We start from the raw sequence: 24,795 nt of genomic DNA, 5'->3' as shown, positions 1-24,795 counted from the left end.
ACACTAAACCAGCGTTTAAGGTCCCCCTCCTCGGACAAATTTTTACACAGCCGTGTATTTCTTGAGTCTCCGGTACTTTGCTTTGTGTGGACTCATTGATAGTTTACAAACTGAGTTCGGAGAGGAAGTGACGCCAGAAAGACCTCGCCCCCACACAGGAAGTGACATCAGAAAGAACACACCACCCAGCTTCATAATAAAGCGGTTTCGTAGCTCGGAGCGAACCGCTGGAAATATGAAGGCGAGTCATCCAGACATGTCCGTGTCACATAGTGATTCTTAGGCTAGTTAACCTTAGCCTAAGAATCCTGGCCTTAGATTTGGAGGTGCGGAGTCTCATCCCAGAAGTTTCAGTTTGCAGCTAAAAGTTGCAAACTGCCCCATTAAACACTGGAGGTCACAGCTTAACAAGGCCATCAGGAAAGAGATCCTGAGACCCAGTTTACACTAAGGTAAGATAAGGTTATCTAATATCTAGGGTAAATCACACCTAACCTTATCCGTGTGCACACACAACAATACCACCGTTTAAGACCCCTTCCCCCCTCCATCCCCTGGCGCAACGCCACCATACCATTGCGCGGAAAATGCACACGTCATAGTCACATCCAGTATTGCTTTGTGTGCAAGTTCTTAAATTTAACTTATTTGAACGATAAGTTCGACGGCCAGGTAATACAGAGCACACGCTATCTTTTTTTTTTTTATCACATCCACACGAGCCCGCATTCTCATTGACTCTCCTTCGTCAAATGGACAAAGTTTTTCGCTAAGTAGAATCACAACTGACCCGGACATTTGAAAGTTCTCTTGCCGTCTGAAAAGTGTTGTACCCGAAATAGCTGCAATCGCTTTCTCTTAAAGTATTCATGTGTGATTTCCACAAGTGTGTGTACATGTAGAAGAATGAGAAACACAGGCATGTCTGGATGACTCGCTTTCATATTTCCAGTGGTTAGCTCCGAGTTACGAAACCACTTATTATGAAGCTGGCTGTGGCGCGTTCTTTTTGACCTCACTTCCTGTGTGGGCCGCGGTCTTTCTGGTGTTACGTCCTCTCCGAACTCAATTTGTAAACGATCAGTGAGTCCATGCAGCGCTAAGTGCTGGAGATTAAAGAAATACACGGAGCACTTTGTTAATTGAGGGTGAATAAACACGACGTCTATTCAGGTTCACAACTTTTAATCAACTGACGCACAGAGGTAAAACCGGAAACACTCGATCCCCTCTTCCCGCCCACAAACACTGCGCATGCGTTAATCCAGTATATGGAGAAACATGTTAACAATCTCCCTATCTTTTATAAATAAAAAAATTAAATAGCACATGTTTCTTGAGAACAAATACATGTCTTTTTAAACAACAGAAATAATAAAATCAACCTAGGTAAGAACCCATTCTCCTTCACTCAATGCTTTCAAAAGCATCAACGGTGATGCCCCCTTTTTAGTAAGACAGTCAGCCAGTTGAGCTTTTGTTGCTGACCAAAGCACTTGTTATATTTTTCTGTTGTGAATTAGTTCTTTGATGCCACTTATATCCAACCGAAGCCTTTTCTGTGTGACCTGTTTTGTTGATCGAAGAGCATCATAGAGGGAATGATTATCAGTCACACAAACTAACGCTGGAGCATTTAGACCAGCGGTGCCAGTAGTGAGCTCAGAATAAAGGATGGCAAGAAAAACACAGCGTTGTCTATTCCATCCGACATGGCAAGTGTCTCTCCAGCAAGGGTGCTTCGCACCACTCGTCAAATCCTCTTGGACTGCCAGTAAAGGGGGGAGAATGTACCTCCTTTTCCCATTAGGGTGATCAACATGCCCCCTTGTGTACCTCCATCAGGAAGATTTCCTAATTAGGTTAAAGTTAGGTTTAAAGCATCATTTCCCAAATGTTGACATTTCAAAGTCACTTTTTCAGCTTTCAGTTTACAAACCAACTTATTAGCATTGTGAATTGATTGCGCAGTCGCATTCTTTAGACTAGATGCCAGACTACAAGAATCAAACATTACATGAGGTCTTGTCTGTTTTGCAACCCAGAGTATCTGTCCTATTTTTGATCTGAGTTGTTCTTGTTCTGTTTCATTAAGAGGAGCATCTCTTTCTAGAGCACGGACTGGCTGTAAGTGAATGGGGTGCAGACTTTCAATGTAGCTGTGCTGATGCAACTGTACAGAATCATTAACAGTTTCAATATCCATTTCCAAATAGCAGAAATTGTCATGTTCCTCACGTCCCACTTGGAACCCAGACTTTAGCTTAGGGATCACATTTTCTGAAAAATTTGATGAGCCTGCCCACAGAGAATCATCTACATGACATGCGAGTACACCCGTCACTGTGTTTTCATCATCCAGCCAATACAATACTGCTGGGTCTACCTGTGACACTTTACCACCTGTGCTCAGCATGATTTCCTTCACCTTGTTGTACCAATAAAGAGATGCATCAGCAAGGCCATACACACACTTCTTCAGTTTCCAAAGAACCCCCATACAGTCAGCTTCTGGGGGAGGATTGACAAAAATGTCTCTCGACAACTCCATACCCTGTAAAAAGGCAGACTTGATGTCCATAGAATGGACTTTCCAATGATTTTGACAAATTACACTGAGCAATAGCCTTAGAGATTCAGAAGCACATGTTGGTAAATCTTTTTGTAGATTTTTTAAATTAAGTTCTTCAACACCCCTTGCTACAAGTTTGGCCTTGGGTACAATACCAGTGTCACTTTCTTTGAGACTACAGACCCACCTAGTGGAGATATACTTTTGGCCTGTATTTTCAGTCTCTTCAAAAACATTATTGTTTTTCCAGCTTTCTATATCTGCCTGTTTGGCTGCATCAAATGATATGTTTTTTGTTATGAGTACATCAGCCTCCCTGACAGCTGACTCAGTGTTAAGATGTTGTACACATGACATGTCAACTGCCTCTTTTAGCCCAGTATTGCCATCAGGCTCAATATGCTGCACATTATACCAGTTTTTATAGGTTCCCGTGGCTTTACCTGCTCTACTGAGTACTTTAGCCTTACATGTTACACTTGTGTGTATTTTCATGAAAGTTACAATCTGTCCTGTTTTTAGCTTCACATTAGAAGCAAGGACAGGATTATCACAGGCACTGTGATTCATTTGAGGTGCATTTGTTTGAATGACACCTTCACTCATGTTTCCCTCTCCATCACTGTCATGTTCATTTTCACCGGCTGTGTTTTGTTCATTATCTGAGCTACATGATGCTCTGTGTAAAACATCTGTGTCACTATCATTGGTTATGTTCTCTTCATGTTTTTCACATCCTGTTTCAGTGTGAACATTACTTTGTGCAATTTTCCTGTCCTGTCATTAATCTGTGTGTGCACCTTATTAAGTCGTGAGTGATGAACTCTAACTAGAATACCTCCATGTCTTAAAAACACAACGGTTTTATCTTGACCAATCACCACTCCTGGTCCCTTCCACTCTGCACTATCTCCTTGTTTATAGTAAACCTTTTCTCCTGTCTCATATTTTTCATCTGTGTTTCTAAGCTGTTTTCTTAATGCCCTTCTTATCCTCTCTGAACATTCAACTTCAGTGAAAGCCTTCCTTGAGGCATGCAAAGCTGATATGTGTTCTCCTACTCTTGTGCTCACTGTAGTGCCCTCTAGTGCGGGCAGCTTATTTACCAATACATTGGGAAGGTTAGGATTTTGACCAAATACCAGTTGATGTGGACCATAACCATGTACACTGTGCATGCAGTTCTTAGCCATTAAGGCCCAGTCCAAGGCAGTGCACCAGTCACAATCCTTTTCCCGTTTAACTTTCTGGACAATGTTTGTGAGCGTCTGATTATGACGTTCCAAAAGTCCATTGCTCCATGGACTGTATCCTGCGGTTATTTTGATCTCGATATTGAAGTTTTCTGCCATGTTCCTGAACTCTTCATTGTTAAATTCTCGTCCGTTGTCACTGAAGAGCCTTTTGGGAGGACCATGGACACTTATCCATGTGTGGATGAAAGAGTTGACAATTACAGAAGATTTCTTAGTTTTCACAATATTTCCAGCGCTGAAACGTGTGAAATGGTCCGTTATGTGTAAATACCAAATGCCTGACTCCAGCTCGTGCAGGTCCACCGCCACCGTTTCATTATATTCTGAAGCTAGAGGCAAACCCACAGCTGGCTTTGGCTTTGTCTTGCTATATCTTTGGCACGTGTCACATTCATCCACTATTTGTTGCAAAATAGTGAGACAGTCCCTGTCTTTGTTCCCTGAACTTTGAATTAGTTTATGCAGGCGATCTGCTGATGCATGGCCAAATTGTTTGTGAAGTTTGAGAAGGACCTTGTTCTTCTCGATTGTGGACATATTTTCTGTTAAGATCAGGACTTCATCTTCATCAAATAAATCTTGAATTTGACATTCCATGTCATCATTGTCTCTTATGTCAACACAGTAATGTCCTGAGCTGGTAAACCGAAGAGGTATCTGCTGCTTAAACATCACTGACCTATCGTTTTCCATTTCTAAGTCTTGGGTTCAATCCCGGGCTCGGGATCTTTCTGTGTGGAGTTTGCATGTTCTCCCCGTGACTGCGTGGGTTCCCTCCGGGTACTCCGGCTTCCTCCCACCTCCAAAGACATGCACCTGGGGATAGGTTGATTGGCAACACTAAATTGGCCCTAGTGTGTGAATGTGAGTGTGAATGTTGTCTGTCTATCTGTGTTGGCCCTGCGATGAGGTGGCGACTTGTCCAGGGTGTACCCCGCCTTCCGCCCGATTGTAGCTGAGATAGGCTCCAGCGCCCCCCGCGACCCCAAAAGGGAATAAGCGGTAGAAAATGGATGGATGGATGGATGTAGTTCCTGCCTTTTTTAATGATGTTTTACTCAGCAGGAGTGGAATATGGACTTTGACAACTTCTGTCTCAATGTTACACTTTGTCCATCCTATTTTAGCAGGTAGACACACTTTTCTGGTGGAATGAATCACATTTCCATCTCCAAAACGAAACTGTCTGTTGCTAGACCTTTCTGTACTTCTGAGCTTATTTACCTGCTTTTCATTGAGATTATCTACATAACTTTCAAGCCACTTTTCTCCACACACTGTGCGAGTGCAGGGAGTGTCTATGATTGCTGAGCCTGCAGCTTCAGTCATAAAAATCTCAGCTTTAGACTGGGGATCATTTGTTAACAGCGTGATATTAACTTCATCAAAATTATAATTTTCAGTCAATTTTACTTGTTCGTGCTTCTTGTGTGGGCAGTCCTTCGCGCAGTGGCATGTGCTTTGACACACGGCACAACGTGATCGTTTACCGTACTTATCCAGTGGGTTTATACCCGGTAACGGCGTCACCGATCTTTGTTGTCCACGTTGAAACGGCGTGTTCCGTCTTCCTCTCCATTGTGGCTGTTCTGTGAGGAAAGCTGCGTCCTGGTTCAGTTGTATCTCACTTGACAAGCCCGTTGTTTTACCTCCAAATATCCGTTTGAGAGCTGACTTCATTGACAAGAAGCTTAGCTCCGTGTTAGCCGTCAGTGCTAGCTGCCTGTCTTTCTCATCAAGGCAGGCTGTGTCAAGAAGTTTAAAGGCTAACACCGCATCAGGGAGTGTCATATTGTACCTTTTCATCCGGTTGTAGCGCTGTTCAAAGTCAATAATATAGTACACCATTAAAACTGAACTATTTTGGTGATGCGGTCGAAGTACGTGTACGCTTCGTATGCGCGATCCTTTTCCTCTTTCAGGAAAACGTCATCCAGTTTTGCAAATAATGCCATCATACCGTTGTCATTGTCCAACTCCTCCGCAGATATCTCCATTGCGATTTCTCTGGCTCTTCCTTCAAGTCCAAAAGCCACAGCTAGTGCTTGCTTTTTCTTATCGAGTTCTGTAACCCGCGTCCAAATGTTAACTTCATTTTTCCAGCACTTGTATGGCTTGGACTCATCAAACCTCGGCGGTATTTTATAGTTAGCAGCCATCCTCAACCATCCTCTGCTACCAATGTTAATTGAGGGTGAATAAACACGACGTCTATTCAGGTTCACAACTTTTAATCAACTAACGCACAGAGGTAAAACCGGAAACACTCGATCCCCTCTTCCCGCCCACAAACACTGCGCATGGTTTAACCCAGTATATGGAGAAACATGTTAACACACTTAGCCGTGTAAAAATTTGTCCGAGAAGGGGGACCTTAAACGCTTGTTTAGTCTGGTTGAAACGGGGCTTAGGTTAAATAATTATTCGTTTAAGGCAGGGGTGCCCACACTTTTTCAGCAGGCGAGTTACTTTTTAAATGACCAAGTCGAGGTGATCTACCTCATATATACATATACACACACATATATATATATATATATATATATATATATATATATATATATATATATATACTCCTCTCTGAGCTGCCACCTTACCGTGGTAGAGGAGTTTGCGTGTCCCAATGATCCTCGGAGCTATGTTGTCCGGGGGCTTTCATGCCCCCTGGTAGGGTCTCCCAAGACAAACAGGTCCTAGGTTAGGAATCAGACAAAGAGCAGCTCGAAGACTTCTATGGGAATGAAACAACAAAGACTCAGATTTCCCTTGCCCGGACGCGGGTCACCGGGGCCCCCCTCTGGAGCCAGGCCCGGAGTTGGGGCACGATGGCGAGCGCCTGGTGGTCGGGCCTGTCCCCATGGGGCCCGGCCAGGCACAGCCCAAAGAGGCAACGTGGGTCACTCCTCCAATGGGCTCACCACTCATGGGAGAGGCCATAGAGGTCGGGTGCATTGTGAGCTGGGCGGCAGCCGAAGGCAGGGCACTTGGCGGTCCGATCCTCAGCTACATAAGCTAGCTCTTGGGACGTGGAACGTCACCTCGCTGGGGGGGAAGGAGCCTGACCTAGTGCGCGAGGTAGAGAAGTTCCGGCTAGATATAGTCGGACTCACCTCGACGCACAGCAAGGCCTCTGGAACCAGTTCTCTCGAGAGGGGTTGGACTCTCTTCCACACTGGCGTTGCACGCAGTGAGAGGCGACGAGCTGGGGTAGCAATTCTTGTTGCCCCTCGGCTCAAAGCCTGCACGTTGGAGTTCAACCCAGTGGACGAGAGGGTAGCCTCCCTCCGCCTTTGGGTGGGGGGGACGGGTCCTGACTGTTGTTTGTGCTTACGCACGAAACAGCAGTTCAGAGTACCCACCCTTTTTGGATGCACTCGAGGGAGTACTGGAAAGTGCTCCCCCGGGTGATTCCCTCGTCCTACTGGGTGACTTAAACGCTCATGTTGGCAACGACAGTGAAACCTGGAGAGGCGTGATTGGGAAGAATGGCCGCCCGGATCTGAACCCAAGTGGTGTTTTGTTATTGGACTTTTTTGCTCGTCACAGATTTTCCATAACAAACACCATGTTCAAACATAAGGGTGTCCATATGTGCACTTGGCACCAGGACACCCTAGGCCGCAGTTCCATGATCGACTTTGTAGTTGTGTCATCGGATTTGCGACCTCATGTTTTGGACACTCGGGTGAAGAGAGGGGCGGAGCTTTCTACCGATCACCACCTGGTGGTGAGTTGGCTGCGATGGTGGGGGAGGATGCCGGACAGACCTGGCAGGCCCAAACGCATTGTGAGGGTCTGCTGGGAACGTCTGGCAGAGTCTCCTGTCAGAGAGAGTTTCAATTCCCACCTCCGGAAGAACTTTGAACATGTCACGAGGGAGGTGCTGGACATTGAGTCCGAGTGGACCATGTTCCGCGCCTCTATTGTCGAGGCGGCCGATTGGAGCTGTGGCCGCAAGGTAGTTGGTGCCTGTCGTGGCGGTAATCCTAGAACCCGTTGGTGGACACCGGCGGTGAGAGATGCCGTCAAGCTGAAGAAGGAGTCCTATCGGGTTGTTTTGGCTCATAGGACTCCGGAGGCAGCGGACAGGTACCGACAGGCCAAGCGGTGTGCGGCTTCAGCGGTCGCAAAGGCAAAAACTCGGACATGGGAGGAGTTCGGTGAGGCCATGGAAAACGACTTCCGGACGGCTTCGAAGAAATTCTGGACCACCATCCGCCGCCTCAGGAAGGGGAAGCAGTGCACTGTCGACACCGTGTATGGTTCTGATGGTGTTCTGCTGACCTCGACTGTGGATGTTGTGGATCGGTGGAGGGAATACTTCGAAGACCTCCTCAATCCCACTAACACGTCTTCCTATGAGGAAGCAGTGCCTGGGGGTCTGTGGTGGGCTCTCCTATTTCTGGGGCTGAGGTTGCTGAGGTAGTTAAAAAGCTCCTCGGTGGCAAGGCCCCGGGGGTGGATGAGATCCGGCCAGAGTTCCTTAAGGCTCTGGATGCTGTGGGGCTGTCTTGGTTGACAAGTCTCTGCAGTATCGCGTGGACATCGGGGGCGGTACCTCTGGATTGGCAGACCGGGGTGGTGGTTCCTCTCTTTAAGAAGGGGAACCGGAGGGTGTGTTCTAACTATCGTGGGATCACACTCCTCAGCCTTCCCGGTAAGGTTTATTCAGGTGTACTGGAGAGGAGGCTACGCCGGATAGTCGAACCTCGGATTCAGGAGGAACAGTGTGGTTTTCGTCCTGGTCGTGGAACTGTGGACCAGCTCTATACTCTCGGCAGGGTCCTTGAGGGTGCATGGGAGTTTGCCCAACCAGTCTACATGTGCTTTGTGGACTTGGAGAAGGCATTCGACCGTGTCCCTCGGGAGGTCCTGTGGGGAGTGCTCAGAGAGTATGGGGTATCGGACTGTCTGATTGTGGCTGTCCGCTCCCTGTACGATCAGTGTCAGAGCTTGGTCCGCATTGCCGGCAGTAGGTCGGACACGTTTCCAGTGAGGGTTGGACTCCGCCAAGGCTGCCCTTTGTCACCGATTCTGTTCATAACTTTTATGGACAGAATTTCTAGGCGCAGTCAAGGTGTTGAGGGGTTCCGGTTTGGTGGCTGCAGGATTAGGTCTCTGCTTTTTGCGGATGATGTGGTCCTGATGGCTTCATCTGGCCGGGATCTTCAGCTCTCACTGGATCGGTTCGCAGCCGAGTGTGAAGCGACTGGGATGAGAATCAGCACCTCCAAGTCCGAGTCCATGGTTCTCGCCCGGAAAAGGGTGGAGTGCCATCTCCGGGTTGGGGAGGAGACCCTGTCCCAAGTGGAGGAGTTCAAGTACCTAGGAGTCTTGTTCACGAGTGGGGGAAGAGTGGATCGTGAGATCGACAGGCAGATCGGTGCGGCGTCTTCAGTAATGCGGACGCTGTATCGATCCGTTGTGGTGAAGAAGGAGCTGAGCCGGAAGGCAAAGCTCTCAATTTACCGGTCGATCTACGTTCCCATCCTCACCTATGGTCATGAGCTTTGGGTTATGACCGAAAGGACAAGATCACAGGTACAAGCGGCCGAAATGAGTTTCCTCCGCCGGGTGGCGGGACTCTCCCTTAGAGATAGGGTGAGAAGCTCTGTCATCCGGGGGGAGCTCAAAGTAAAGCCGCTGCTCCTCCACATCGAGAGGAGCCAGATGAGGTGGTTCGGGCATCTGGTCAGGATGCCACCCGAACGCCTCCTTCGGGAGGTGTTTAGGGCACGTCCAACCGGTAGGAGGCCACAGGGAAGACCCAGGACACGTTGGGAAGACTATGTCTCCCGGCTGGCCTGGGAATGCCTCGGGATCCCCCGGGAAGAGCTGGACGAAGTGGCTGGAGAGAGGAAAGTCTGGGCTTCCCTGCTTAGGCTGCTGCCCTCGCGACCCAACCTCGGATAAGCGGAAGAAGATGGATGGATGGATGGATGGATGGATAAAAGGTCAAGGACAAAAGGCAGCCTTGGCAGAGGCCAACATTGAATAGGTGAACAGGTTTTACTTAGTGCACGCACTGCAGACCAAACTTCAGCTCTGGTTGGGCAAAGACTGATTAGCACATAGTAGCATTCTACGAATCCCATATTCCAGAAGACACGTTAAAATGCTTTTTTGGAGCGCCATCTGCCAATCCAAAGGTTATGTTCCCGACTTCCCTGCAATGTTAAATGGATGGGTCAACAAGAAAGTCCAACAACATCCAGGGCCTGGGGATTTTCAGGGATGAAATCATCCACCCGTGGAGTTTTGCTACAGAGGAGTTTTTTGACTAGCTCAGTAACCTCAGCCAGTTTGGTACATATACACAAACGACAGTCCTGAAAGCATAGGAAAGTAACCCTCTCGTTCACTGAAGATAACCTCAATACATATGTACCGAGCCGTGGGGTTATTAATAAGCCCACAACTGCTCGTAGCCTCTTCCCTGCAGCAACTCCAGAGTAAAACAAGGTTCAACCTCTCTTAAGGAGTTTGGTTCCTCTAGACTTCTTAACTTTTCACACAAGCTCAGGTCATTCCCTATTAGGGAGGCGATGTTTCATGTCCCAAGAACCAGGTTTGGCTGACAGTGACTATGCTCAGCTTTTACTACCAGGTTTTCTGATCATTTTTAAGCTTTTTTCACCACTGATTGTGATTATAGCCACAGGAGTTAGCTGGCATCTTCAAACTGCTCTCGGTCCGGTGAGAGCCACAGATTTGCTGAAGAAAGGCGAATTGGAACACAATTTAAAGCGGCTGCCTAGCAACCAGAAGCTACACTGAGATTGTGCGAAGAGAGTTTAAAGTTGTTTTAAAGCGTTTCCAACCACATAGAGTGATCTCAGTTCATGAGCTGACACCTCCAGTTGGTTTTTGAATGGTGTTAAGTAGGCCTGGGCGATGGTTCGATTTTATCAATAAATTTGAGTTTTTTGTAACAGACTATTACAAATTAAAAAATCGATTGGCATACAAGCAGTAACATCTTTGAGAGGATAATGGCAAAAAAAACTAAAATTCTACTGGTTAATAAAGAGGGTACGTGAAGCGCAATATGGAGTTTTTTTTGCTTCAAAACTAATAACAGGCTTTCAACAGGGATGCACCGCGTTGCAAGTACTGTTTTACATCTTTCCTGCTTGTCGGTTCCTAGACTGTGGTCGAGGAGAGCAGGGGAGACGTTCCCTCCAGGACTGATGTATTGTCGGGGGTAACAACCTTCACTTCACAATGGGTCTGTAAGGCTTCGCTTTTAGGCCGGAATGACGAGGCGGTCGATTAGTTAAAACTTGGTCACTTTATTTATAATTTCCACAGGGCAAAACCAAACATCCACCATGCTATTAACACTAGTACATATGCTAGCGCTACTTATCTTCTTACTTGCCCACTGACTTACTCATGTCATTCACCCCACATACTGCCATTCTTAAAAGAGCACACACACACACATACGCTACTCTCACAACAGCTGCTTTAAAACACGCCTTGCCAAATGTGGCGATTACTATTATCACCTTTGTTTCAGACTTAGGTAAATATTTAAATAATAATTCAGATCTGCACAAGGAGTTATAAAAAGTGACAGGTAATAATGTTGTTGTTACACCTGTCCTGCTGTTTGGTATGGTGCAGACCGTAGTTGAGGAACACAGGGAAGACATTGCCTTCAGGGTCGATGCCATTTAAATGCCTTTTAATTTATATTTTGACCTTGTAAAATTATTCTTTGACTGAGTGTTTAATGTAGTGTAAGATTTTCTGTTAAAATAAAGCCAATATTGAAAATTTTCGTAGTTCCTTTTATTTGGCATCAATTACGTTTAGTTTAGAGCTAACATGACCTTACAGAGCAAACAGTGAGGTCTGAAGAGGCTCATAGCATAGAAAAAAAACTTTAGAAAATAGATGTTTTTTTTAATTCTGTAGAATTTAACAAAATAAAACATGTGGAAATTACACAAGACTAACAATTTGTGACATTTTTAAAACTTTTAAGAATCTTTGTCACTTCGTGTCAATGAGAAAGGACGCAAAGAAAAAGGCTCCGCTTCTGCTACCGGAGTTTTTGTTAAGTCTGAAGATTTTGACCACTGGTTTGCGATCACAGCCACAGGAGAGTCACCTGGCATCTTCGACCTGATTTTGATCAGTTGAGAGGCACTGATACGCTGAAATAAGGCGTGTTGGAAGAGCCGTTAGCCTCAAGCCAACGGCGCCTTACCGCAATTCAAAGTGGTTGCCTAGCAACCAAAAGTTTCTGGATCGTTGAACATCAGTGCAAGCGGTCCTAAAGGTCTTGTTTTTATTAGCCCATTTATGGCGTGCTAAACATCTTTCCATCGTCATAAGTGAGCTCTTTGCTGAAAAGTGGCTCCTGAAGCCACTTTTCATTGAAGCTTTGCTTCTTGGGTTTATTACTCGTCATGAATTTAAGAAATTGTTCCGGAAAGTGCATTACTTTAAAGTCGACCAATAATGAATAATTTGACCCGGCAAATATAAACAAAACAAAACACCGGCGGTGTCACATATGCATGTACAGTAGATGGCAGTATTGCCCTGTTTAAGAGTGTCACAACATTGCTGTTTACGGCAGACAAACTGCTCTACGGTAGACAAAAACGTGACTGCGGTTGTTGTGTATTGTTACCACGCTGGGAGGACGTTAATGAAAACTGCCTACAATAAACCCACATAAGAAACCAAGAACTCGCCCTCGATCATTCTACATGGAGTCAGAAGTGGTCCGTGAGTCACGAAGATCAATTTAAGACGGAAATAGATGACATGGTGAAGTTTAATCCCCCAGCGAGTTTTGCCTTTGACAAGCCGACGGAATGGCTATACTGGAGACAGCGCTTTGAGCGATACCGACTAGTGACGAAACTCAACAATGAGGATGGAAACGTGCAGGTGAGCTGCCTGATTTATGCAATGGGCAACGAAGCAGAAAATATATATAAATCGTTGACCTTTGCCGAAGACGGACATAGAAACAACTTTGACCGCGTGGTGAAAAAGTTTGACGAGTATTTTTCCCGAGGAAGATTATTATCCACGAGAGGGCATGTTTTCACCAGCGTGTCCAGCTGGTATCAGATCCCTGTACGATCTATCCGAGCACTGTGAGTTCAGTGCCTGCCAGGATGAAAAATCCGCAACCGTATTGTCGTAGGGATAATTGACAAGGAGCTCTCACGCAGGCTACAAATAATGGCGGACCTAAAGCTCGCACTGACAATACAGACCGTCAGGCAGTCAGAGGAGGTTGCGGCACAAGTAAACCTGCAGGGAGACAAGATGGGATCAGTACAGGAGGTGCGTTACAAACAACAAAATCATTGGAAACAACAACAACAAGGCAAGAAAATGCGGGAAAGCTGAGCATGGCAGGGAGGGAAAATGCCTGGCAAGAAAAGCTATTTGCCACAACTGTCGCAACAGCAACAAGTCAGTGAATGAAGTCACAGAAACTGGGCATGTTGAACAGACATCCTATTTCTTAGGTTCAGTGTGCAGTGGAGATGAGAAAGAAAAGTGGACTGTTCAACGACAGGTGGATTCCATTCTAATGGAATTTAAAATGGACACAGGAGCTGATGTCAGTATATTAAGTGAGGATGCGTTTCACACACTCCACTGAGCACACTGGAACATGCTGACATTCCTCTGGACAGCCCAGGAGGTGAACTGTTGTGTCTGTGCCGATTTAAAGCAACAGTTGTCAAAGGGAAGGATTACCCTTTCAAAGCATACGTGGTGCGCGGCAGTAGTGTCAACAACTTACTCAGCCGGTCCGTGTCAGTCAGAATGAACTTGGTGCGACGAGTTGACGAAGTGACACACACCACCACAGGACATCAGCAAGCTTACGGTGAGCATGGCACACTAAACACTGAACCAGTTAGAATACCGCTGAAAGATGGTGCCCAATCGTATGCTGTTCATTCCGCACGACGTGGGCCCTTCCCAATATTACAAAAAGTCAAAGACGAACTATACAGGATGGAGTATAACGGCATCATAGAGCCAGTAACACAGCCAACTGAATGGTGTGCACCAATGGTACCTGTTCTGAAGAAGAACACTGGCAAAGCCAGTATATGTGTGGACTTTAAACGGCTAAACGATTAAGTAAAAAAAGCGTGATATCTTACCTACCTCGGATGACATCACTGCCAAGCTCAGTGGAGCAAAGGTGTTCTCTCTTGATGCTGCGAGTGGGTTCTGGCAGATCCTGCTGCACTCAGACAGCTGCAAGCTAACAACTTTTATTACACCGTTTGGCAGATACTGTTTTAAGAGATTACCATTCGGGATCACCAGTGCACCGGAAATCTTCCAGCAAAAGTTTTTAAAGGAGGACATCCTGGTCTATGGGACCTTGATAGAACAGCATGACATTAGACTCGAAAAGGTACTTCAACGCGTTGAATCAGCAGACCTGAAGCTCAATAAAGACAAATACTCCCTCAGACAAAGCCAACTACGTTTTTTGGGACACCTCGTCGATCAGTCGGGGGTCAGACCCGACCCTGACAAAGTTAAGGCCATTCTACATCTGGTCCCACCAAGAAATGTCCAGGAGCTAAAAATAGTTCTGGGCATGGTGAACTACCTGGGGAGGTATGTTCCTAGCCTATCCACAATAGGTCAACCATTATACGAGCTTTTGAAAAACAGGAACATCTGGACCGGGAGCTACACACAGCAGGCAGCAATTGAGCACATTAAGGAGATGCTGACCACAGCACCGGTCCTTTCCTTCTACGATGTTGCTAAGCCCACAGCTGTGGCCGCCGACGCCAGTAGTTACGGCCTGGGGGGCGTACTGCTCCAACTCCATGGAGAGGAGTGGAAGCCAGTAGCCTACTGCTCCAGACATCTCACTGAAGCCGAAACACGTTACGCTCAGATTGAGAAAGAGTGTCTGGCTGGTGTATGGGCCTGTGAAAATTTTGACAAGTATGTTTGCGGCTTGGATCAGTTCAGGCTTGAGACCGATCACAAACCATTAGTACAGCTTGTCAACAATAAAAGTCTGGACAATGTTCCTTTAAGATGTCAGCGGTTACTGATGAGACAGACTCCTGAGGTACAAACCGGTAGCAGAATATGTGCCAGGAAAAACTCTTGTAGTTGCCAATGCCCTGTCTCGTAGCTCACAAACACACACAAAAGGAGAGACTGACACTCAGGATGATGTGGCATGCTACGTAGCCACAGTGATGCAGGGCATCCCAGCATCTCCAACCAGAATGGAGAGCATCAGGACAGCAACAATGGCCGACAGCCAGCTACAGGCTGTCATCAAACTAATCAGGTCAGGATGGCCAGAACACATTGCTAATGTCCCACCGTGTGCCAGAGACTTTCTGAAATTGAAAAATGAACTATCAGAAGCTGATGGCTTGGTCACACGAGGAAACATAATTGTTATTCCAAAGTCATTAAGAGCAGATATTTTGCAGAAAATACACAATGGACATCAAGGGCTCACAAAGTGCAGAGAAAGGGCCAAAACATCAGGACTCTCTGTAGGACTTAAGAACATTGTAGAGTCGTGCAGGACCTGTCAGGAGCAGAAGCGAGCTCAGCAGAAGGAGCCACTCATCTCCACACCCCTGCCAGACCGTCCATGGAAATGAATCGCTCTTGACCTTTGTGACACAACAAGCACAATTATCTGGTGATATCTGATTGCTATTCACGGTACCTAGAAATCCTGCATCTACCATCAACAACCAGCGCTCAGGTTATTCAGAGACTGAAAGCAACCGTCGCTAGGTTTGGTATCCCGGACAAGGTGGTGAGTGACTACGGACCTCAATTCTCCAGTGCGGAATTCCAGGAGTTGGCACGACAACTAGACTTCAGACACATTACATCTAGTCCTCACCACCCTCAAGGAAACAGCCATGCAGAAAGAGCAGTACAGACAGCAAAGAGAATCCTCAGACAGGAAGCTCCACTGATAGCTCTCATGTGCTATTGTTCGACTCCCTGCACTATCACAGGAGTTAGCCCAGCAGAACTGCTGATGGGGAGGAAGATCCGAAAAACTCTCCCTACGCTCGAGAAAAATCTGCAACCTAAATGGCCCAACAGAAAGACTGTCAAGCAAAAGGATGCTTAAGAGAAGACTAAACAAGCCTTGTATTACAATCGTTGTCATGGTGCCAGACATCTTCCTGCTCTACAGCCAGGAGATAATGTTTACGTCAAGCTTGACAACGAAAAATCTGGGAAGACGCCAGCAGTTGTCTCAAAGAAAGTATTACTCCGAGATCTTATATCGTCAATACACAGGGAGGAGCAGTGCTGCGGTGGAACCGACTTCATCTTCGGGCACAACCAATCCCTGAGCTGGAAAAGACTACCCCACCTGCGCACACCACTGAGAGTGGTGGAATGATTTCTCAATCACTGTGCGCCACCGTTACAGAGGTTAGCTACCCAAATCCAAATGAGCTGACAACCCCAACACAAACACCAGGACATGTTTTGACCAGGTCTGGCCGTGTCAGTAAGCCAGCCGCTAAACTGGACTTGTAGAGAAAAGTGTTTTGGGTGTTTCACATTGGACAATGGGGTGACATACAGAGAGGGGGTAGAGGAGGAGAGATGACACAATCAGGTTCACTTTGAGAATGCACATTGAGTTATGTTTACGGAACATTTGTGTAACAGTTATGTAGCTTCTGTAAATTTTGATAAGAGTAATTGCTTCCTGTGTTATTGTGACAAAGGAAGTACACTTTGAGTTATTTGCAACTGAGACCTATTTTTACAGATTTGAATTGAATGTTACATAGCCCACTTGCGGTTTGAAAGTACTAGACAATGATGTGGCATCACAATTGTAATATTGTTCATTTCAATTGAGCTATTGTTACCTGTTAAGATACACTTTGCAGTTATTTGATACAACTTGAAAAGGAGGGAGAAGTCACATGCATGTACAGTAGATGTCTTTAAGCCATGTCACGATACACGATATATATCTCGATATTTTGCCTTAGTCTTGAATTAACACCTGATGCATATAATCACAGCAGTATGATGATTATATGTGTCTACATTAAAACATTCTTGTTCATACTGCATTAATATATGCTAATTTTAAACTTTCATGCAGAGAGGGAAACCACAATTAAGTCAATTTACCAATACTGTATTTATTAAACAGTTATTAAGCAGTGGCACAAAGATTCATGTAATTTCAAAACAGAAAGTGCAAGATTGTCAGAGACATTTTAAAACAAGCTATTAGTGCACTATTGTGCATGATGTCACTAAGATGACATATCAAAACAACATTAAATTAAAGTGCACTTTTTGTACAGAACGCAACTACAATAGTTTAAAACAAAAAGTGCACTTTTGTGCATGATGTCACACAAGATTTTTCAATAACTGTCAAATAAAAATGAGCTGCATAATATGAAATCAAATGGTTTATGTCCTTCACTTTGTGGTAGGTTCCTGCGGACGTTATCTCCTACTGTTGTTGACTGATTTTTTCATATGGTGTTGATCTGGAAATGGTTGCTTCGGCATTTTGTTGGTGTGGCACCAAACAGAGATGTTGGCATGCAGACTTTCAAGCACTCTTCATTCTCTAGCGGGTGACTTTTCAAATTATGCTACAAATTAGCAATAGGTGCTACTTTTTGTAGCAACCACCGCCAGACGATGGACCCCGTGCTGTTTTTCTTAGGAATTAATTCTTCCTTCATTTGTTGCCAGATTCACACCTTCTTTCTCTCGTACCACCACTGGCACCACTCCGCTAGCATCACAGCTAATGTTACCCATGCTGCTACCTCTCTGCTCAGCGAGGGCATATGACGCGACAGTATGTGACGTATGTAAGAAGGTGCGCTTGTTTTAAGTCTCTGTGAAAAGGAGAGACAACAAGAGTGAAAAAAGCCTGTAGTGTAATGCCCGCAGCTAAAAGCAACTGCGTAAGAACGTATACTCGAATATCACGATATAGTAATTTTCTATATCGCACAGACAAACCTGCGATATATCGAGTATATCGATATATCGCCCAGCCCTATATGAGAGCAACCTTAAAAGCATTTTTAAACAATGGCACTAAAATGGATTACACCCTATACTTCTCAGACGGAAACATAAAAAATGACAACATGAAGGAAGTAGTTGAAAGCTTCAATAATTACTTTGTAAATATAAGACCAAAATTGGACGAAAGAATTCCAGACCCAGTTTCAACTGAGAACTTCAATGACAACATAAATAGAAATCCCAACTCAATGTTTCTCACAAACATGATGCAAGAGAAAATGGTTAAAATCGTGAATAATTGGAAATCCAAGACCTCATATGATTGTAATGGAATTGGTATGGAAACAATAAAAAAGGTTATTGAAGCGATCTCAGGACCATTAATGTGTATCAGTAACCAATCATTTCAAACAGGCCAATTACCAAACAACATGAAAATGGTTAAAGTTGTACTAATTTATAAGACTGGAGACAAACACCAATTTACAAATTATACCTGTTTCGTTACTTCCACAATTTTCTAAGATTATTGAAAAACCGTTAAATAAAAGATTAGATTATTACATAAACAAATATTCTGAGCTAATGGTTCAACATCAATGGCATTTAGCGAAATAACGGAATAGATTACCAATGCAATAGATGGTAAACAATGTGCAACGGCAGTGTTTAAGAATTTAACTAAGGCATTTCACACAATTAATTGTAATATTTTAATCAAAGAATTTGAAGCAGTATGGCATCAAAGGGTTGGTCTTAAACTGGATAAGAAGCTACTTAACCAACAGGAAGCAATATGTGAAGCTAGGCAAACACACATCTACAAGGCTAATTATATCCTGAGCGTACCCCAAGGATCAATACTGGGACCAAAATTGTTCAATCTTTATATAAATGACTTTGGTAAAGTTACAGAAGACTGAAATTTATTATTATTGTATGTAAACGACACAACTGTTTGCTTCAGGAGAGAACACACAGAAGCTAATACAAATAGTGACAGAAGAAATGAATAAAGAGATGGTTTGACAAAAACAGACTATTCTTGAACCTCAGTAAAACTAAAAATATACAACTTAAGGTGGCAAGAAATACATCAATAATGAATAAAGCAAAATATGTACTGGACAAAAAAATCACTCAGTGTTCTCTACTGTTCGCTAGTGTTACCATTTCTGAGTTATTGTGTAGAAATATTGGGGAACTAATTACAAAAGTACGCTTCATTCACTAACAGTGTTACTTACAAAAGGGGTCAGTGAGAATAATACATAATGTTGGATATAGAGAACATTTATATTCAATATTTATTGAATCAAAAATATTGAAATTCAAGGATATAGTGAAAATGCAAACAGCCAAAATTGTGCACAAAGCAAACTATATCAACCTGCTACCCAAGAATGTACAACAATTCAACAAAAGAGGATACATATAACTGGAGATGTTCGATAATATCGGCCTGCCGATAAATGCTTTAAAATTATCGGTATCTGTTTCCATAAGTAGAATTAAGGACTTTTTAAAACGCAGCTGTACGGAGCGGTACATATCTGGTAAAACACGGACGTAGGGCATACTTGCCAACCCTCCCGATTTTCCTGGGAGACTCACGAATTTCAGTGCCTCTCCCGGGGCAACCATTCTTTCCACCCGAACAACAGTATTGGGGGCGTGCCTTAAAGGCACTGCCTTTAGCGTCCTCTATAACCTGTCGTCACGTCCGCTTTTCCTCCATACAAACAGCGTGCCGGCCCAGTCACATAATATATGCGGCTTTTACACACACATAAGTGAATGCAAGGCATACTTTCATTCACTCGGCCATACAGGTCACACTGAGGGTGGCCGTATAAACAACTTGAACACTGTTACAAATGTGCGCTACACTGTGAACCCACACCAAACAAGAATGACAAACACATTTCGGGAGAACATCCGCACCGTAACACAACATAAACACAACAGAACAAATACCCAGAACCCCTTGCAGCACTAACTCTTCCGGTACGCTGCAATATACAACCCCGCCGCAGACCCCCCAAGTATGCATTAGTATACTCTGGACTGAAGCTGTATGCCTTCATTGTTTTTGTAACTGTTGTTTTGAGGCATGTTTAAAAAAAATAATAATAATGCACTTTGTGAAAGTCAAAGTATAGTATTTCCCATAGTTGTAATGGGTATCAAAATTATCTCAGGGAGAGCATGTCCCAAATTCCAAGCTGTTTTGAGGCATGTTAAAAAAAATAATGCACTTTGTGACTTCAATAATAAATATGTCAGTGCCATGTTGGCACTTTTTTCCATAACTGGAGTTGAAGTTGTTCTCTTATTTTGGAAAACCTTGTTTTTGATTGATTGATTGAAACTTGTATTAGTAGATTGCACATTACGGTACATATTCCGCACAATTGACCACTAAATGGTAACACCCGAATAAGTTTTTCAACTTGTTTAAGTCGGGGTCCACGTTAATCAATTCATGGTAAAGTTACATTGTTTAATGTATCCAGCGGGGCATCACAACAAAATTAGGCATAATAATGTGTTAATTCCACGACTGTATATATCTGTATCGGTTGATATCGGAATCGGTAATTAAGAGTTGGACAATATCGAAATATCGGATATCGGCAAAATAGCCATTATCGGACATCTCTACATATAGCCTTAGAGACAAATCTAATTTAAAACATGTATATGCACATACAACAGTTAAGACTTTTAGTATATCAGTATGTGGAATTTTTTTTTTTTTAATTATTGAACTGTTCAAACTCAAAGTCAATCTATTGAAAATGAGATCATCCTATTCATCTCGCAACTTACTTTGATATACATCTTTTTTCAGAATTGTATTATTTATGGAGTAAATTGTGTACAAATTGACAACAGGAAGTGAACAAAAGTGTGAGCAATTGCGATGAAATGGAAATGTTGAAAAGAGAAACTGGAAATTGTGATGTATGTATGCATGTTCGAAATAAACCATAAACCATTTTTTAACCGATAACTGGATTTTATTTGTTGAGTTTTTACAATGCATAATGAAATGCATCGTAATATGTGTACACCTAGTATAAAGACGATAGAACACATTTCACTTTTGACACTATAATATCAGCAGGCGAGTCATCAAGACAACTATTTAGTTGTCCAAAGCTAATACTACTTTATAACTTGTTCTTATGTTATGTTATGCCACCATATGAACTATTGGTATGCTTTGCTAAGTTTAGACACTTTTTATGTGCTAATCAGCTGATTAAAATGACACGTTTTTTTGAAACGCTTTAGTTGCTCTGACAAAATATTGACGTCACAGAGGAAATTTGATTTTTGAATTGAATTATATTTATATAGCGCTTTTCTCTAGTGACTCAAAGCTCTTTTACATAGTGAAACACAATATCTAAGTTACATTTAAACCAGTGTGGATGGCACTGGGAGCAGGTGGGTAAAGTGTCTTGCCCAAGGACACAACGGCAGTGACTAGGATGGCGGAAGCGGGGATTGAACCTGGAACCCTCAAGTTGCTGGCACGGCCACTCTACCAACTGAGCTATACCGCCTCGATTGATAGAACAGCTGAGCAAAGATGGTGCAAAGAACAGCAAACAGTGTCAATAAACTATATTTTCAACTCCTATGATACAACCATGTGACTGTAGAGAGAACCATGACAACATGATTACGCGCACTTTTTTCCAATAATACAAACAGTGCATTGAAAGCTTACTGTACCAAAGAAAACCAAAATACACAATTTGAGTCGACTAAGTTTACTGTAATTTTAGTTAACTGAAATGTAAAAATGTAGTCGTCCTAAAAAACAACCAATTTACATAAGTTTGACTAAAAATTTAAAAAATTTTTTTGTCAAAAGACTGAAACTAAATTAAAAACCAGCTGTCAAAATTAAACTTGTCCATAGTGATTATAAGAAAAATTGTCGTTGGCAATAATTGTAGCGGTGCAAGGAGCTGACTTTTTGGAGCCCTGACTTTGTGCAGCCCTTTAGACACTTGTGATTTAGGGCTATATAAATAAACATTGATTGATTGATTGATTGATTGGAGCTTTTTTCTCTTACAGGAACAACATTCCCCCTGGAAGCGTCTCCTGCCGAAAGGCCTCGCAGTGCCGCTGTGACGTACGTCAATATTCCAGTGAGTCCAACGTCCAAGAAGCAGCTCAATTACATGGAGCTGGAGCTGCAAGAGCACAGCGCCCGAAGTTCCGCACTGAGTAAGGATTTAACGAAAATGTGGCATATGCCGTGTTCTTGTGTTGCGCCTTGAGCTAAAAGGTGTTTTGTACAGAACATAGGTCAAAGTTTTATTCAAACTACATTCAAATTTTGCAGTTTTGTAATTGTACTTAAGATCTCGCCATGGGCTGAAAATGGTACTTTCTTTGAGTTTGATGAAGTTAGGATATTTTTGTAAGCAGAACATATGTCACATTTAGTTTGAATTATGTAAGATTTAGTGCTATTAGATAACACCAACAACAGTCCTTATCTTATGCAAATATATTTTTCCCCAAAAAATCCATTAGTATTTCTATTCTCTAATACAAATCTTTAAATTGAAGGTTCTACTTTTTTTGTAAAAGTAATACTTTTCCGGTGGGAATTTTCTTAATAAAAACAACTTTTTTGACTGCCATTCAGAACTTTTTTCTCCAAAAGTGTTTTTTCACAGTATGTTTTGCCGTAAAAAATGATTTTTCCTTTTAATGTTAAGTTTTCTTTTGATGTTACGAGTATTCTTAAAAAAAAAAAAAAAAGAAAAAAAAGACTGAGTGAGTCAGTCTTTTTGAAACCGGTTCTGAACAAGAATCAATTCCTTGGAATCGCTAACCAATTTTTCAAACAATTCTTTTAAAATTGCCAATCGGCAAAATGGCAGCGCCCTGGCAGAACAAACGCTCTAAAGTTTAGGTACATTTTACGAGAAAAGAGTGCAAGAGCGCTAGTTGTATAACTGTAAAGTTGCTATTTCATCAAGAAGAGGACATACGATGCTGAAACATTTGAACATACAGCATGCAATTACTATAAATGAAAGTAGCGTTTTTGAATCGTGACGATCTCATCCCAGCAACCGTAACGCTAGCACGTCATCTGCCGTAACAAGTGCTAACTCACCACCTATTCTGTTTGTTGGATTGAAATGAATGCCTTCTCATTTAGATGAGAATGATGAGAGACAGATTCTGAGCAGTAAGTACTGGCTCCAGTTCATGTCTGCCACCCCGCGCTATATCTTCTCCTTTCACCACGGCAAGGAAGTGTACAAGCAGTGACTAAGTTTGTGGTCAAAAGCTTTCACCAATTTGCCGCAGTGCTGCTGATTTTCAAGAGGTCAAGGTTCAATTGTAGCAGAGAAATGTTGCATGTTTCATTTTCATGATGGTAATGTGATATGCAAAGTGTGATATGTCAAGCCTTTATTTATTATTATTTTGATAATCATAGCTTACAGTTTTTGAAGACCCCACATTTTCTGAGATTTTCATTTCAAGGTTTTCATAAACTGTAATTCATAATCATCAAAACAATATCAAAAGAAGGCTTGGAATAGTTAATTTAGTTGCATGTTATGTATATGATAGTTTGACCTTGACCTAAACAAACCATTTAAATATTTAGAGTTTCACCAGTATGTTATCTAGAGAGATGAATGTTAAATGCAAAATGTTACATTCTTGTTACATTAATTTCTTATATTTGTCTTTTAAGACCTCACTTTTGGCTTTGTAAGGTCATGTTACCTCCTAACTGCAGTTCAAATCCTGAAGACTTAATTGTTCAGAGGGTTAAGATGCTTGGTCTCTGAACAAGTGGGTTAGGGTTCAAATCTCAGCAAGGTTGATTAGTATTGTTAGAATTTTTTTTTTTTATAATTTAAATAATGTTTGTAAACTACCTTATTTTTCAGACCATAGGGCGCACCGGATCATAAAGCGCACTGCCGATAAGCAGGTCTATTTGGGTCTATTTTCATACAAAAGGCGCACCGGATTATAAGGTGCATTAAAGGGGTCCTATTGTGATTATTTTTCTTTAAAACACTTCCGTGTGGTCTACATAACATATAATGGTGGTTATTTGGTCAAAATGTTGCATAGATTATGTTTTACAGACCATCTTCAAGTCGCTATTTGACCATCTCTTCAGGATGTGCTGTTTTGTGGGTGGTCTTTACGTAGCTCTACTTCGACAGTATCTTCTCCCAGTCGTATTTGTTGTACTGGTAGTTTTTAGTGCTTCCATAGCGAGTCTACTGACAGATATAAGTTACAACTGTACACTACTTTATATTAGAAATGGCAACAGCAGAGGATGAATGCCCCACAACAAGATAGAGGGAAATAGAAGGAGCTTATTGACTGCGATGCGAACGACAATTGTGGATGGGCACATTTTCGGGACTTATACAGACCCTAAATACACATCAGCAGGTACCAACAGCTAAGAAAAGTTGGTTTTAAATAATATGTCTAAACAAAACGCCAAATAAAGTTTCCTAATAGATGCCACTTTGGGGTCCTTGTGCACACACCTTAATAATACCCGTATGTTGAAGCACGCTACGTCTGACTACTGTAGCCGTAATGCGCCGACAATCCATCAAACGGTGTGGCTTCGTAGCTTAATAAAGTTGTGCTAAAACGTTTTGACTGATTTTTGAGCGCTGTGTCTAATGCTCTATATTGTCAATGAAACATAAAAGTTTTAGACTTGCTTGCTACCCTGTACTGGCTCATGTATTTATTAAGGTTGTAACGGTACGTGTATTTGTATTGAACCGTTTCGGTACGGGGGTTCGGTTCAGAACGGAGGTGCACCGAACGTATTTCCACACGGACATATTAAGTAGCGCACCACACGTTGTGCAAACAATGCACACCGAGGCACAACACACG

At 43.1% G+C, this 24,795-nt stretch overlaps 1 protein-coding gene across 2 annotated transcripts in view; it reads left to right on the top strand.

Moving 5' to 3' along the window:
• LOC133606816 (protein Dok-7-like) overlaps nucleotides 1–24,795 on the top strand; it is a 59,890-nt gene that overhangs the window by 30,527 nt on the left and 4,568 nt on the right. Inside the window, exon 12 of one of the 2 annotated variants that reach the window (XM_061961161.2) lies at nucleotides 21,958–22,110. In XM_061961161.2, coding sequence (XP_061817145.2) covers nucleotides 21,958–22,110 — 153 coding nt within the window. The remainder of the gene's footprint in view (nucleotides 1–21,957; nucleotides 22,111–24,795) is intronic. The other variant, XM_061961162.2, reaches the window with a different exon arrangement.

This window comes from Nerophis lumbriciformis, linkage group LG05 (assembly GCF_033978685.3).
Source record: "Nerophis lumbriciformis linkage group LG05, RoL_Nlum_v2.1, whole genome shotgun sequence".
Classification (NCBI taxonomy): domain Eukaryota; kingdom Metazoa; phylum Chordata; class Actinopteri; order Syngnathiformes; family Syngnathidae; genus Nerophis; species Nerophis lumbriciformis.
The sequence above is the reverse complement of the archived record's forward strand: the minus strand, read 5'-3'. Positions and strand labels throughout refer to the sequence as shown.